Consider the following 14,013-nt stretch of genomic DNA (forward strand, 5'->3'; position numbering starts at 1 on the left):
TTGGCATACAATTTTCAAATTACATTACATTACAATGAGGTGACTTACTGAAATCAAGCTAGATTTGTCTAGGAAATCAATAGTTACATTTTAGAAAGCTGTTTCATGACCCAAGTTACTACAGCCTAGGGGGTTTTGTTTGGTTTTTTGTTTGTTTGTTTTTGAAAGGTGTTGTCTAATTATAAAGTCCACTTATTAGCTCCTCCATCTTGCTGTCAGATTTATTTATTTTTTACCAGAGGAGATACCACATTGGTCACCTGTCACTGCTCGGTAGTTCTTTTCTAAAAGCCTTTAGGGTAAGTGTAACATTTGTGTTCTGTGAGTTCTCAGGTAATTCTTGTGGCTTGACTTTCTCAATTTGATAGCAACTTTTGAAATGTCTTCATTTTCTGGACATGAGCTGGCAATGTGCACCTCTCCTATGAGGAAAGGCTGAGAGAGTTGGGGTTGTTCAGCCTGGAGAAGAGAAGGCTCCGAGGAGACCTTATTGCGGCCTTTCAGTACTTAAAGTTGAGGATGTCCCTGCTCATTGCAGGGAGGAGGTTGGACTAGATGACCTTTAAAGGTCCCTTCCAACCCAAACCATTGTACAATTCTATGATTTTATGATTTTGTATATTAAGTATCCAGGTCTATGTCTAGCTTTCTCATTACAATTTTTTTCTCTTTAATTTTTATCTCCAAAATTGCTTGAACATTTATATGCAGCCTCTGCTGTGTAGCTGCAATTTCTTTTAGAACAGTATTCAGGTCTTTGTCCTAACGAAGTGTAATATCCAGTGCATTCCGTATGCTGCTAACACCTGCTAGCTGAGATGAACAAAGTGCATCATATGTAGTACAATGCATACTGTTCTAGGCTGAAGATTCAGAAGCTTGAGGTTTTATGAATTAAAAGATTCAGTTTATATATGAACATTAAAATTCTTGTTTGTATAAATGTACAGCAAATTTCCTTCTTACTGGGATGTGAGATTAACAAGGCTGCACTATGAAACCAGTTTTAGGAGGGTAGGAAATTCACTGTCTCTATAGTTGGAGTCCTTATGGTTACAGTATAATTGACTCCAAGGATTCAAAAGCCATGAGTCCGTCTGCAAGAACAATGAGGTAGGTCAAAATAATACTAGAAAATGCAAGGTGCTTTTAAATGCTGCCTCCTTCTGAGCATTTGTGGTAGATAGTTCAACATTTCCTTGGCAGTTGTAAGGGCAAAACATTTTTTGGTGTGTTGTGCTGTGTTTTGTTTTTTAAATGAAAGGTGACATTTTAATGTAATCTGAGTCTTCAGAAGACCACCAAGCACTGTGCAGTGCTTCTAACACTCTGTAGAGGGCACATGAATTGTGAGGTGCTTGAAGACTTGACCTTTAGGTATCTGAAACAGCCCTGACCATTAATAGTGCATGTTAAAGAGTCTTTCTCCATTCCTCAGATCAGGAGATGCTTGAGGAAAGCAATTTTAAAAGTAGCTAAACGGAAGAGGTTTTTAGCTAAATCATGGTGCTTAACAAGTTTGATTACCTATAACTTTTTTTGCCTTCCAACTTCTTATTTCATTGTGTTTTCTTACTTGTAATTGCAGTTATTGCACAGCTGAGACAAAAGCTTGAAAAACTACAGAGCAGCAAGCTTCCAGAAAGTTTTAGAGTTCCATATGATCCTGGGCTAAGAGCAGGAGCCCTAGTGGTAAGTATATTCTGAGTTTCTACAAATCCTTTTTGAAAAAAAATCGCCTATTTGCAAGTATGTGTCATTTGGCAAAAATTTTTGCTAATATCTCTAAAGGTCTTACTTCACTGTGAATACGATGACATTTCATGGACTCGGTAGGTTTTTGTTCCCAAAGCTATTAGCATTTTTCTAAATGTAATGGCATGTCACCATGCACTAGAAAAATGCAACAAGCCATAAAATCCTAATCATTAAATGGCAATTATGATTTTTGCATTAGTTTAGTACAGGTTTTAAACAGGTAACTGACTTTTTTTTACATTAAATAACTGTATAAAACTCTTTTATCTGACTTCAGGGGCTTTGGGATATTCAGTTTCTATTCCTCCAGTTACTTTCTCTGTCTTACCCTGATTCGTATCTGTCATTAGGGTTTAGGTCCAGACCTTCAGAGAGTTGAGGCATGCTTTTTCTTTCATCATGGACAGTGTCGTGAAAGTTGAGCGAGGCTTTATGTGGCAATTGAATACCATTCCTCACATGTGCTTTTAGTGTGTTTCATGTGGTATAACTGATTGGAAGCTGGTAAAGTACTCTGTAGCTGGTGTGTAAAAAAGTTAGTTGTGTTGATGTTGGAGTACAATGGCTAGCAATAAATGTATCTTTCACAGATAGAAAAATGTAAAGTAATGGCATCTAAGAAGAAGCCCCTCTGGCTTGAGTTTAAATGTGCAGATCCAACAGCTCTATCAAATGAAACCATAGGCATAATCTTCAAACATGGAGACGATCTCCGTCAGGACATGCTTATTTTACAGGTATGATAGCTAAAATGTATAAAATGAATAACATGAATATTTTAAAATATTTTAAAATCGTTTTACTTTTCAGAAGTATGTATACCTTATCTGTACTGTCCATATGAAATATGACGTTGTCTTTTGTTTTTTAAACTGTGTATGACAAGGCTGACATCAAAACTGGATCTTCTTTCTTGTACTACAGTTTTTTATATTACTGTGTTGTGGGTTAGCCCTGGTGGGATGGGGAAAGAAGAAAGGAAGAGTAAAAGCAAGAAAACTTGTGGGTTGAGACCAAAATTGTTTAATAAGCGAAGAAGTGGAAGAAGAGAGAAAGAAAACAAAACAGCCAGTTCCTGTGCACAAGATGGTTAACCTACCTACCCCCCTTCCTCTCTTTTATTGCTGAGCATGACATTCAGCGTGGAATATTTCTTTGGTTGGTTTGGGTCACCTGCCTGATTGTGTCCCCTCCCAACCTCTTGTGCACCCCAGATCTATTCACAGTTGGGCAGAGTGAGAAACAGAGGCAGACTTGACACTGTGTAAACACTGTTCAGCAATAGCTGGACCGTCAGTGTGTTACCAGCATTGCTTTTGTCACCAGCCTAAACCACAGCACCGTATCAGCTGCTCTGAAGGACATGAACTTCAGCCCAGCCAGACCCAGTACATACTGTTGCCCTGTTTCCTCCTTCCATGTGCCTTACATACTTCACATTTTGGTGTTCTAGAGAAGGAATTGTATTTAGTGCAAGATGGCCTGTTTTTCTGATAAAGCATTTTTATCATTTGTTTATGCATTGGGTGAAGTTATAAATGAAAAAGAAATTGGTAGGTAGCATTGCTCTAGTAATATTTCAGTGATTGTTCTGCCAAACTGGTTTGTTAGCACTTTTGGGGATATTTATGGGAAAAAACGGACATACTTGCTAATGTATTCAATCTCAGCTCATGTAGAAATCATACAATATATTCATTAATACTTTATAAAATAGTAGAGATTGCGTGGGCACAGGACAGATGAGGAAATGTGAATGCTAGTTCTGTAAGTGATAATCTTGAATGGCTATGCACTTTCTGTATTTATCTCAATCTGTAAAATAGACAAGCAAGTTTAGCCCCATCTCAGAAGTCTGGGTAGTGTTATTTGTGTGAGTAATAAGTAATGTCCAAATAATTTGAAATAACTTAGCATATACGTTTGTTTTTACTAGATTCTTCGAATTATGGAATCCATTTGGGAAGCAGAGTCCTTGGACCTCTGTTTGTTACCGTATGGTTGTATTTCTACAGGGAACAAAATAGGTATGTGATCACACTTACTGCGATTAGAAATTCAAAATACCATAGCTGCATATAGAACTATTCTAGTATGAACTGTGGTCCCGAGATAAATAGCAGTTTATTACACTTGCTGTGAGCAGCCTTCAGTTGCGTCTCAGTAATAGTTTCTGTCCTTCTGATGGGTATCCTTCAACTGATGCACTAGCTTACCTGACTGTGATTCCTGTGCCAGTTCAGCTGTTTGGGTCCTGCTGCAGGTTTCTCTTTAATAACAATATTTGGTACGAAGAATTGGTGAGAGTGGGTGACTTACTCAAGATGTGTTTTAATGTGTTGATAAGAATAAAATAGAGAAAAGAGTTGAAATAGCAAAGCATTTATGTTTTTTTTCCCTGACCTAAAGCTTCATACCCTATACTACATAGAAGCAACAGCATTACTCAACAGGATGCTCAGGCAATACTTCTCAGTGGGCATTAGTTCCCACAGCGCAGGTGATCTATTTTCCAGAATTCATGGTGGGAGAAATCAAGTAGTTGCTTACAAAGCTTCTGGACAACTGAGTGATGGTGTGTAGAGCAACCTGATCAGCTCTGGAAGAGTCCAGTTACATCCAGAAATGCCAAACTGATGTACAGTTTATATATCCTGATGGCTCCAAACTGACTCTTTGTGGTTGGATTTGCATATATTATGTACCCTAGCACAGCCACATTGTACAGTTTCCTAGTATCCAGATAGTACAGAATTGACTGTAGAGTCAATTTTGCTGAGCAGTTCTTGAATGATTGACTGGAGGAAAGCCTCCTCAGTGCAGAAAAATTGGCCATGCCCAAATGAAGCTGTTGTGCTGAAAAAAATGCTTTGGCTGGTATAAAGAGTGCGTCAGTGAGACAGGTGAGCAAGTACAGCTCTGCCATTTACTTGAAGTCTGAACATGTGTAAAAATTAGCAAGTTTGTTAATTCCTGTCATCGGTGTAACTGGCAGTATGATAGTAACTGCATGGATTGGTACAATAATGATAATATAAATATTGCTATGTGTCTCCCATGATCTCCAGCTTTTCAGTTCTTCTGTTTTTCAACAATGTATTTTGCTTTATGGATCGAAGAATAATGAACTGAGTCCCAGTAAAATTAAGAACTCTTTTTAATATGTATCTGTAATGTACTTCCTCTCTAAAATCCATTGCCACATATAATTTTTACTGTCCTTTGTTTTGACTTTAAGATATCTCAGCAATGAAGAAAACCCAAACTCACTGAAAAAGTATGTGGTAGTGTGACACAAAAGAGTTTCCTTTCTCCTATTATAAGTGTTTTAAAATTAAATAAACTGTATTGATACAATTCTAATAATAAAGGAAATGGAACATTATATATCAAAATACTAACTGTTAGTAGGGTTGTTTTTTTTTATAAGGAGGGTTAGTTTTTATCCTCTCCTTTAGGTATGTTATAGCAAACCTAATTTTTTAGAGAGATTTTTAGGATTAATTTAATTCTGTTTAAAATCATCTTAAGACAATTTAATGTATTGAAATAATGGAGGAAGGTGGAGGAATTCTGCCAGTGATCCTGGCATTCTTCTATTCAAGTTACAGACTTCATTATTCTTTCATGAATTCTTAATTGACTCCCCATTCTTTTATCTCAAGGAAATAATTGTTTATTTTCCTGTACTCACGGGGAAGATGTAAGAATTTATCATCCTTTCAGCACCACACCAGGGGCATGGTTAATCACATAAAGACTCCTGTTCAGTTTGCTGAGAGTACCTGCAGCCTAAATTAGTAATACCCAATGTGGGACACTTGGATGTAGAGCTTACACTTGTTTGGAACAAAACCAAAGAGTAGTGGCATGCAAATGTTCTTTCACAACATTTGGTCTCTTCTTCCAAGCTGCTTCTTCCCTCCCTTTTAATCACAGAATCACAGAACGTTAGGGATTGGAAGGGACCTCGAACTATCATCTAGTCCAATCCCCCTGCCGGAGCAGGATTACCTAGACCATATCACACAGGAACGCGTCCAGGCGGGTTTTGAATGTCTCCAGAGAAGGAGACTCCACAACCTCTCTGGGCAGCCTGTTCCAGTGTTTGGTTACCCTCACCGTAAAGAAGTTTTTCCTCATATTTATGCGGAACCTCCTGTGTTCCAGCTTGCACCCATTGCCCCTTGTCCTGTCAAGGGATGTCACTGAGAAGAGCCTGGCTCCATCCTCATGACACTTGCCCTTTACATATTTATAAACATTAATGAGGTCACCCCTCAGTCTCCTCTTCTCTAAGCTAAAGAGACCCAGCTCCCTCAGCCTCTCCTCAGAAGGGAGATGTTCCACCCCCTCAATCATCTTCGTGGCTCTGCGCTGGACTCTCTCTAGCAGTTCCCTGTCCTTCTTGAACTGAGGGGCCCAGAACTGGACACAATATTCCAGATGTGGCCTCACCAGGGCAGAGTAGAGGGGGAGGAGAACCTCTCTTGACCTACTAACCTCACCCCTTCTAATACACCCCAGGATGCCATTGGCCTTCTTGGCCACAAGGGCACACTGCTGGCTCATGGTCATCCTGTTGTCCACTAGGACCCCCAGGTCCCTTTCCCCTACACTGCTCTCCAACAGGTCTGTCCCCAACTTGTACTGGTACATGGGGTTGTTCTTGCCCAGATGCAGGACTCTACACTTGCCCTTGTTATATTTCATTAAGTTTCTCCCCGCCCAACTCTCCAGCCTGTCCAGGTCTCTCTGAATGGCTGCGCAGCCTTCCGTTGTGTCAGCCACTCCTCCCAGTTTTGTGTCATCAGCAAACTTCTTGACAGTGCACTCTATTCCCTCATCCAAGTCATTAATGAATATATTGAATAGTACTGGTCCCAGTACCGACCCTTGAGGGACTCCGCTAGACACAGGCCTCCAACTGGACTCTGTCCCATTGACCACCACTCTCTGGCTTCTTTCCTTCAGCCAGTTCACAATCCACCTCACTACCCGATCATCCAGACCACACTTCCTCAGTTTAGCTGCGAGGATGCTGTGGGAGACCGTGTCAAACGCTTTACTGAAATCGAGATAGACCACATCCACAGCTTTACCATCATCTATCCACCGGGTTACGTCCTCATAAAAGGCTATCAAGTTGGTTGAGCATGACTTCCCCTTGGTGAAGCCATGTTGACTGCCCCTAATGATCCCCCTATCCTTGATGTGCCTAGAGACAGCACCAAGAACAAGTTGCTCCATCACCTTTCCGGGGATGGAGGTGAGGCTGACCGGTCTATAGTTACCCGGGTCCTCCTTCTTGCCCTTTTTGAAGACTGGAGTGACATTCGCTTTCCTCCAGTCCTCAGGCACCTCTCCCGTTGCCCATGACTTAGTAAAGATGATGGAGAGTGGCCTAGCAATGACTTCCGCCAGCTCCCTCAGCACCCGCGGGTGCATCCCATCAGGGCTCATGGATTTATGGACATCCAGGTTGCTTAATTGGTCCCTGACCCAGCCCTCATCAACCAAGACAGATTCCTCCTCTATCCTGACTTCTTCTGAGGCCTCAGGGGTCCAGGGCTCCTCAGGACAGCCTCCAGCAGCATAGACAGAGGCAAAGAAGGCATTCAGGAACTCTGCCTTCTTTTTATCCTCTGTCTCCAGGGCCCCCACCTCATTCATCAGTGGGCCTACATTGCCTCTAGTGTTGGTTTTACCTGCAATGTATTTGAAGAAGCCCTTTCTGTTGTCCTTGACCTCTCTTGCAAGGTTTAATTCCAAGGAGGCCTTAGCTTTCCTAGTTGCCTCCCTACATCCTCTGACAACAGACTTATATTCCTCCCAAGTGGCCAGCCCCTCCTTCCACGATCTGTACACCCTCTTCTTCCACTTGAGTTTGCCCAGCAGTTCCCTGTTTAACCATGCAGGTCTCCTGGTACCCTTCCTTGACTTCCTACCTGCTGGGATGCTCTGATCTTGAGCTCGGAAGAAGCAGTCCTTGAATGCTAACCAACTATCTTGAGCCCCCTTACCTTCTAGTACCCTGTCCCATGGGATTTCCCCTAGCAATTGCTTGAAAAGGCCAAAGTTGGCCCTCCTGAAGTCCAGGGTTGTAATTCTGCTAGCTATTCTGTTCCTGCCACATGAGATCCTGAACTCTACCATCTCATGGTCACTACAACCAAGGCTGCCCTCAACCTTCACCTCTTCAACCAGACCCTCCTTGTTAGTAAGGATAAGATCCAGCAGCGCTCCTCTCCTAGTTGGCTCATCCACCATTTGCATCAGAAAGTTATCATCAACGCACTGGAGGAACCTCCTGGACTGAGGATGGCTGGCTGAGTAGGCCTCCCAGCAAATATCAGGGTAGTTGAAATCCCCCATGACAACCAGACCCTGTAATTGAGAGACTGCTCTCAGCTGCCTGTAGAAGGCCTCATCACCCTCCTCATCCTGATCCAGTGGCCTGTAATAGACACCCACAACAGTATCACCCCTGCCAGCCTGCCCCTTAATTCGCACCCACAAACTCTCAACTCGCTCCTGATCCGCCCCTGGACAGAACTCAATACATTCTAGCTGCTCACTCACATAAAGAGCAACTCCACCACCTCTCCTTACTGGCCTGTCTTTCCTGAACAGGACATAGCCATCCATGGCCACATTCCAGTAATGCGAGGTGTCCCACCAAGTCTCTGTAATTGCCACTAGATCATAGCCCCCCGACCGAACACGGATTTCCAACTCCTCCTGTTTATTCCCCATGCTGCACGCATTGGTGTACGGGCATTTCAGGGAGTGAGCTGAGCACACCGATTTCACCCCAGGGGGATGGGAGGCCTCCTGGTCTACCTCAACACTAGAGTGTTGCCCCAGTGGTGCAAGCCCAGCTACTACCCCATCCCCCTTCGAATCTAGTTTAAAGCTCTCCGAATGAGCCCTGCTAATTCCTGTCCCAGAACCCTTTTGCCCCTACGACATAAACCTTTCCCATGTATTACCGTCACGCCTGGTGTCTTATAAAACCAGCCATTATCAAAGGACCCAAAGCCCTGCCTGTAGCACCAGTCTCGTAGCCAGGCATTAATAGAGAGAATCCTACTATTCCATCCCACGTCATCACCTGAAAGTGGAAGGAGGGAGGAGAAAACAACTTGTGCCCCAGACTCTTTCACCAACCGTCCTAGGGCCTTGTAGTCTTTCTTCATCCCCCTCAGACTACGGGATGCAGCTTCTTCCCCACCTGTCTGGAAGATCAGCAGGGGGTAGTAACCTGTGGCCTTCACCAGGTTGGGGAGTTTCGTGGTGATATCCCTGATTCGGGCTCCAGGCAGACTGCAGACCTCCCTGTGATGGGGGTCAGCTCTGCATATTGGGCCCTCAGATCCCTTTAGGAAGGAGTCTCCAACCACTAAAACTCTTCTCTTCTTCCTTGTGGAGGAGGTAGCTATACGCCTGTCAGGTTTTTCTGACTGTGGTGGGACCTCTGATATAGGTTGCCTCTCCACCACATCCCCATTGGACCAGCTGTATTCCACTAGGGCTTCATATCTATTGCTCAGAGGCACCTGTGGAGGCAAGGTAGGCAAGGAGGGCACTCGCCTTTTGCCACGGCCATAGACTTGCCTCCACTCACTCCTCTCCTCTAGGTTATTGTTTTCCACCTGAGAGGGGCAGAGTACAGGGGTCCCTCGATCCTGGGAGCTCTCCGGCAGGTGCTCCCATTTTTGTTGCAGGGAGGGCAGAGCCTGGCTCCACCAGTCTATCTCCATTTCAGCCTCCCGAATGCTCCTAAGCCTTTCTACTTCGGCTTGAAGCCTTTCAACCTGGCTTTGCAGCTGTACCACTCGGCTGAGCAGATCATCTACCTGCTCACAGCGCACACAGCCCCCTGACACCACAGAGACGGTGTAGCATTCCCTGCAGCCTGCGACCTGCACCATCGCCTCCTTCCGTGGGAGCTCTGTCTGGGTTCCCACATCCATTTTGATCTTCTTCCGCCGGGTGGAGACCATTGTTCTTTCACTGAGTTGGGAAATACCTGTTGGTGACACCCCTGGTTCACAGCTCCTTGACGCCTTCACAGCTTGGCTGGTTCGCAGCTCCTTGGCACCTTCCTGGCCTTGTGCACTGGGAGGGAGTCAGCGCCCTCCCCAACGAGCTGCAAACGGCTGTGGCCTCCCCCGCCCTGGGACACACCCAGTCACTGATGACTCCCCTTCTCCCCTCTGGGCAGGGACTAGTCCCTGTCCTCCCAGAGGCTCTTTATCACCCGATCGACAGGGGGTGGTGTTACGCCCCCCCCTCTCCTGATTCGTTGCCGGGAACTTCCGGGTCCAGGGGAAAGCAGCTCGGGGCTGCTGCTCGGGGGGCCCAAAGTATGAAAACCGCCCGGTACAGCCCGATCCCGCCTCGCCCCGCACTGACCTCAGTCGCTGCCGCCGCTGCCGCTGTTGCCGACTGGCTCAGTCCATGGAATATTTCCATGGAACTTGGGGCAGTGTCTGTGTATTGACACACGGACGGTACCCTGTCCTGCATGGAGCACAGGGAAGCAGCCAGGTGTCTTACACCTGGGGCTGGCATCCCCTTCTGTGTAGAGCTTTCTCAGTCTGTTGAAGACATCTGCATTCAGTGCAGTTTGCTATTTTGGAAACATCCGTCCTCTCCACTGCTGCTGCCAAATACAGCTCTGTAGGAGGAACTTTCTCTTTTGTGTACCACTGGTAAAAGATCGTACCCTATTCTCTCTCCCGTTGACATGGCCATATGTTCCCAGCTCCGTGAGGCAATTATCACTACTTATTATGCTGCATCTCTGCCAAATTTAAAAAGTTCAAGCTGGCACTTAATATGAGTCACCTGCTTTAGTACCTCAGATCCCCAGAAACACATAGCATAGTGCATTTACTGCTGCACTGCCTCCCAACTGAATATAGCCCAGCTGAGATCCTGAGTTACTGAAACCTTCTCTAGGACTAACCATACCCACTGAGAGGCATGTCTGTATTTAGAACGATTTGCCAGAAGAGCTATACTATTCCAGCAGATAACTTTTGTTACCACAATACCTTTGAAGTATTTACTTGGGCAGAATAAGCTGCACAACATTATGTAGGTTTTACACTACTCTAGGCAGTGCAGTTGAGAATAATCAGTAAAGGGTTTTCATTAGCAGCTGCTTTAAAATCTGGGGGCTTTTCATGCTGCTAGTCAACATAGCTATGCTGGGAGAAGTTTTAAATGCAAGGGGAAGCAGCAGATGCCTCCTGCGACAGCTCTGCTCTCCTGGAATCAAGGAGCTGTTGGCCAGTAGAGGGAGATTGGTGAGCCCAAGCAGGGGTAGCCTTTTCAACAGCTGGAATGGGATCTGGAGCTCACTCCCAGGAGGAAAACAGCTTGACAAGCACAGACCAAAATGCAGAGCTTTTTAATCTGGTGATGTTGGCGATGGGTTTTGGAGTTCATATTTCCACAATAGTTTTATTACAAAAAAATCCAAGCCACTGTCAAGACAGAAGATATACTATTCAGCCATGAATTCAGCCATGCATGGAAGGCAGGGGCAGGAAGAGATTATTGCATTGTTACTCTGTTACTGAAAGACTTGCACATAATTCAGTAATTGCAAAAGGGTAGGACTGTGAATAGATAGAAATTCATACGTTTCAGAGAGAGAGTCAAACTGAAACCGAATCAGAAACTGCTTTGAATCACTTTGGGGAGAAAGGGGTATTTTTGTTTGCTTGCTTATCTTTAAGCTGGAGCTGAAGCCAGTCTTTTACCTAGAAGACACTGTTACACTTGAACCAGAGGAAGAAAATATAATATTTCCAGTTACCAAATAAGTTCAATTAAAATCTGACCTTCCCCCATACAGGCATGCCCAGTACAAGGGCAGGCTGCATTTACTAGTCTTGGCTACAGCGCAGAGTTGTGTTGCAGCCTCTGTTTCTGCTTTTCTCTCTAGTTTCCCCTTCATCACATGCCATGTTAGTATGAACAGTACAAGTCCATGTTTCTGTACCGTATTGCTGTGATGTGCTGATTTGCCTTTGCGAGGATCTATTCAGTTTGAGGACCGATCTCTGGGCCCCAACAGCCAGAGCTTTCCACCAGCAATCCCACTATACCTCACTGCGTACTGGTATTTCTGAACCTTTCTGTGCATATACATGCTTAAGCTTAAATTTGATTTACTGCAGGAGGGCCAGCTCTGTTCCTCTCCCGCAGCTCTGGCTACACTTGTGTCCTCAGGCTGCTGCAGTGCTGCAGCTTCTCTTCAGCTCCTCAAATTTGTGAAGTTGGAGAGAAGCTGGTGGGAATGTGAATGGTACCTGGGCTTCTGCAGGGGATCGGGACAGGAGGTAGTTCCTCTCCTTGGGAAAAGCCTTACGAAGAGAGTCCCCACTCATCACATGATTCTTTCCATTTTAAAAGGTTTTACATTCTCATGGAGGTGTTTAGGGTGCCAGTTATGAGCTCTGGCTGGTTTCAGCTGGGAATGAACAAGAACCGCTGTGGCTTATAAAATAAATTTCTGCTCACAACCTATGAAGTTCTGCAGTTGATTTAAAAAACACAGTTTTAAATTTAATTTTGTATACTTTTAATATGCTTTGATATAAATGTAATAGCTTCTTCTAAATTCTTCCTTGTTTTCTCTAGGAATGATTGAAATTGTGAAAGATGCTACAACAATTGCCAAAATCCAGCAGAGTACAGTTGGCAACACTGGTGCATTTAAGGACGAAATACTAAACCAGTGGCTCAAGGAAAGATGCATGATTGAAGAGAAGGTGAGTTCTTTGAATTTTTAAGTAGAATTTTCAAATGCACTCTATTAATTTAGGAGCACAGAGCCCATACAGTTGTGTTTGTGTTACTTACGTGAGTTTGAAAAATCCATTCATTTTCCCTGTACTCAGCCACGGGTGTCTGTGAAAGAGCCTTTAGCATCCAGCTGGCAGCCGAGCTCCTGAGAAACAAAATGCTTTAGAAATGATTCTGTTGTCAGTGGTATTTAGAAGTGATACATGAGGAGCAGATTGAAAGGACATCTAAGAACACTGAGAGGCAACGTGCTTTTGGAGGATTTAAATACGGGTTTGGGTACTCACAACTGCTTTGGTTAGGCAGGTCCACTGACCTACTAGAGCTTTCTGCCAGCTTTTTTTCTCAGAAAGCGTGGACAGCTATGCGCTTATTTTATTTGAGCTAAGGGGTAGAGCCTCCTCGCACAGTACAGCAAGTGCAGTGCAGGGCTGTGATCTTAATCTCTGCTGTGCAGTGGTGTATTTTATAAGACAGTGTGTCTAGCTGTTGATAGATACATGTCAACAGAAAGGCATATGACTTTGAGAATGACAGAATTTAGTTTCTAGCATTGAAGCATTTAACATCTCTAAGATTTATTTTTAGTTTCAGGCAGCTGTGGAAAGATTTGTTTATTCTTGTGCTGGATACTGTGTGGCAACCTTTGTACTTGGAATAGGAGACAGGCACAATGACAACATTATGATTACAGAAACAGGTGAGTTATTTTTTGAGAATTTCATAGAAGAAGTGGGGACTATCTATACTTCACTAGATTTATCTTTCATTTTAATAAATAATGCATTTAACAATTAAAGAAGAGACAAAATCCAGTTCTGTCAGCATTGCTTACAAATTCAGGTCCTCCTGTGACATTGAAATGTATTGTCACCCCTTTTGGCCTTCATACAGGCTCTAGATGTTTAATAACACCATTCTTTTCCAAGGACAAGTTTGTTACAAACTAAGTCATGAGGAATGTAAAACTAATTTGTTTTAGTGTCTTAGATCTAAGATCTGAAAGCCAAAAAGCTTTAAAAAGTGGACAGCTGTTCACCTGTGTGAAGTGTGGATGTGGTTCTGACAGTGTTCAGTGGAACCGTATCTGTGTCAGAATTCAGATATTACTGGACTATTTTCACTTCCAAGGAACATAATTGCTTTATTACCTTTGTAGAAAATCCTAGAAAATAAGTGTACGTGGAGTGTATTGGTTTTGCTACTGAAGTCTGTGGGATTGTTGCAATGCTCCTGAAAGAACCGGAATTTTTTTTGTGTTACAAACTTTGGGAATTATTTCTGTAGCTGCACGTTAGTTCATCCCTAATCTCACTTACCTATGGAAGCCCCAGAAAGGACCCCAGAATGAGCAGTACGTACAGAGGAGTTTTATTTGGTCTGAGGAATTAACTTTCAGTTTCATGGTCCTCTTGCTTCATAATTAGTCTT

At 43.7% G+C, this 14,013-nt stretch overlaps 1 protein-coding gene across 2 annotated transcripts in view; it reads left to right on the forward strand.

The window, feature by feature from the left end:
- Positions 1-14,013, forward strand: part of PIK3CG (phosphatidylinositol-4,5-bisphosphate 3-kinase catalytic subunit gamma) — a 37,162-nt gene that overhangs the window by 14,555 nt on the left and 8,594 nt on the right. For both annotated transcript variants that reach the window (XM_068401940.1, XM_068401941.1), the window contains exons 5-9: positions 1,589-1,692; positions 2,349-2,495; positions 3,695-3,785; positions 12,418-12,548; positions 13,171-13,282. In XM_068401940.1, the coding sequence (XP_068258041.1) occupies positions 1,589-1,692; positions 2,349-2,495; positions 3,695-3,785; positions 12,418-12,548; positions 13,171-13,282 (585 nt within the window). The remainder of the gene's footprint in view (positions 1-1,588; positions 1,693-2,348; positions 2,496-3,694; positions 3,786-12,417; positions 12,549-13,170; positions 13,283-14,013) is intronic.

Source organism: Nyctibius grandis, chromosome 5 (genome assembly GCF_013368605.1).
Source record: "Nyctibius grandis isolate bNycGra1 chromosome 5, bNycGra1.pri, whole genome shotgun sequence".
NCBI lineage: Eukaryota > Metazoa > Chordata > Aves > Nyctibiiformes > Nyctibiidae > Nyctibius > Nyctibius grandis.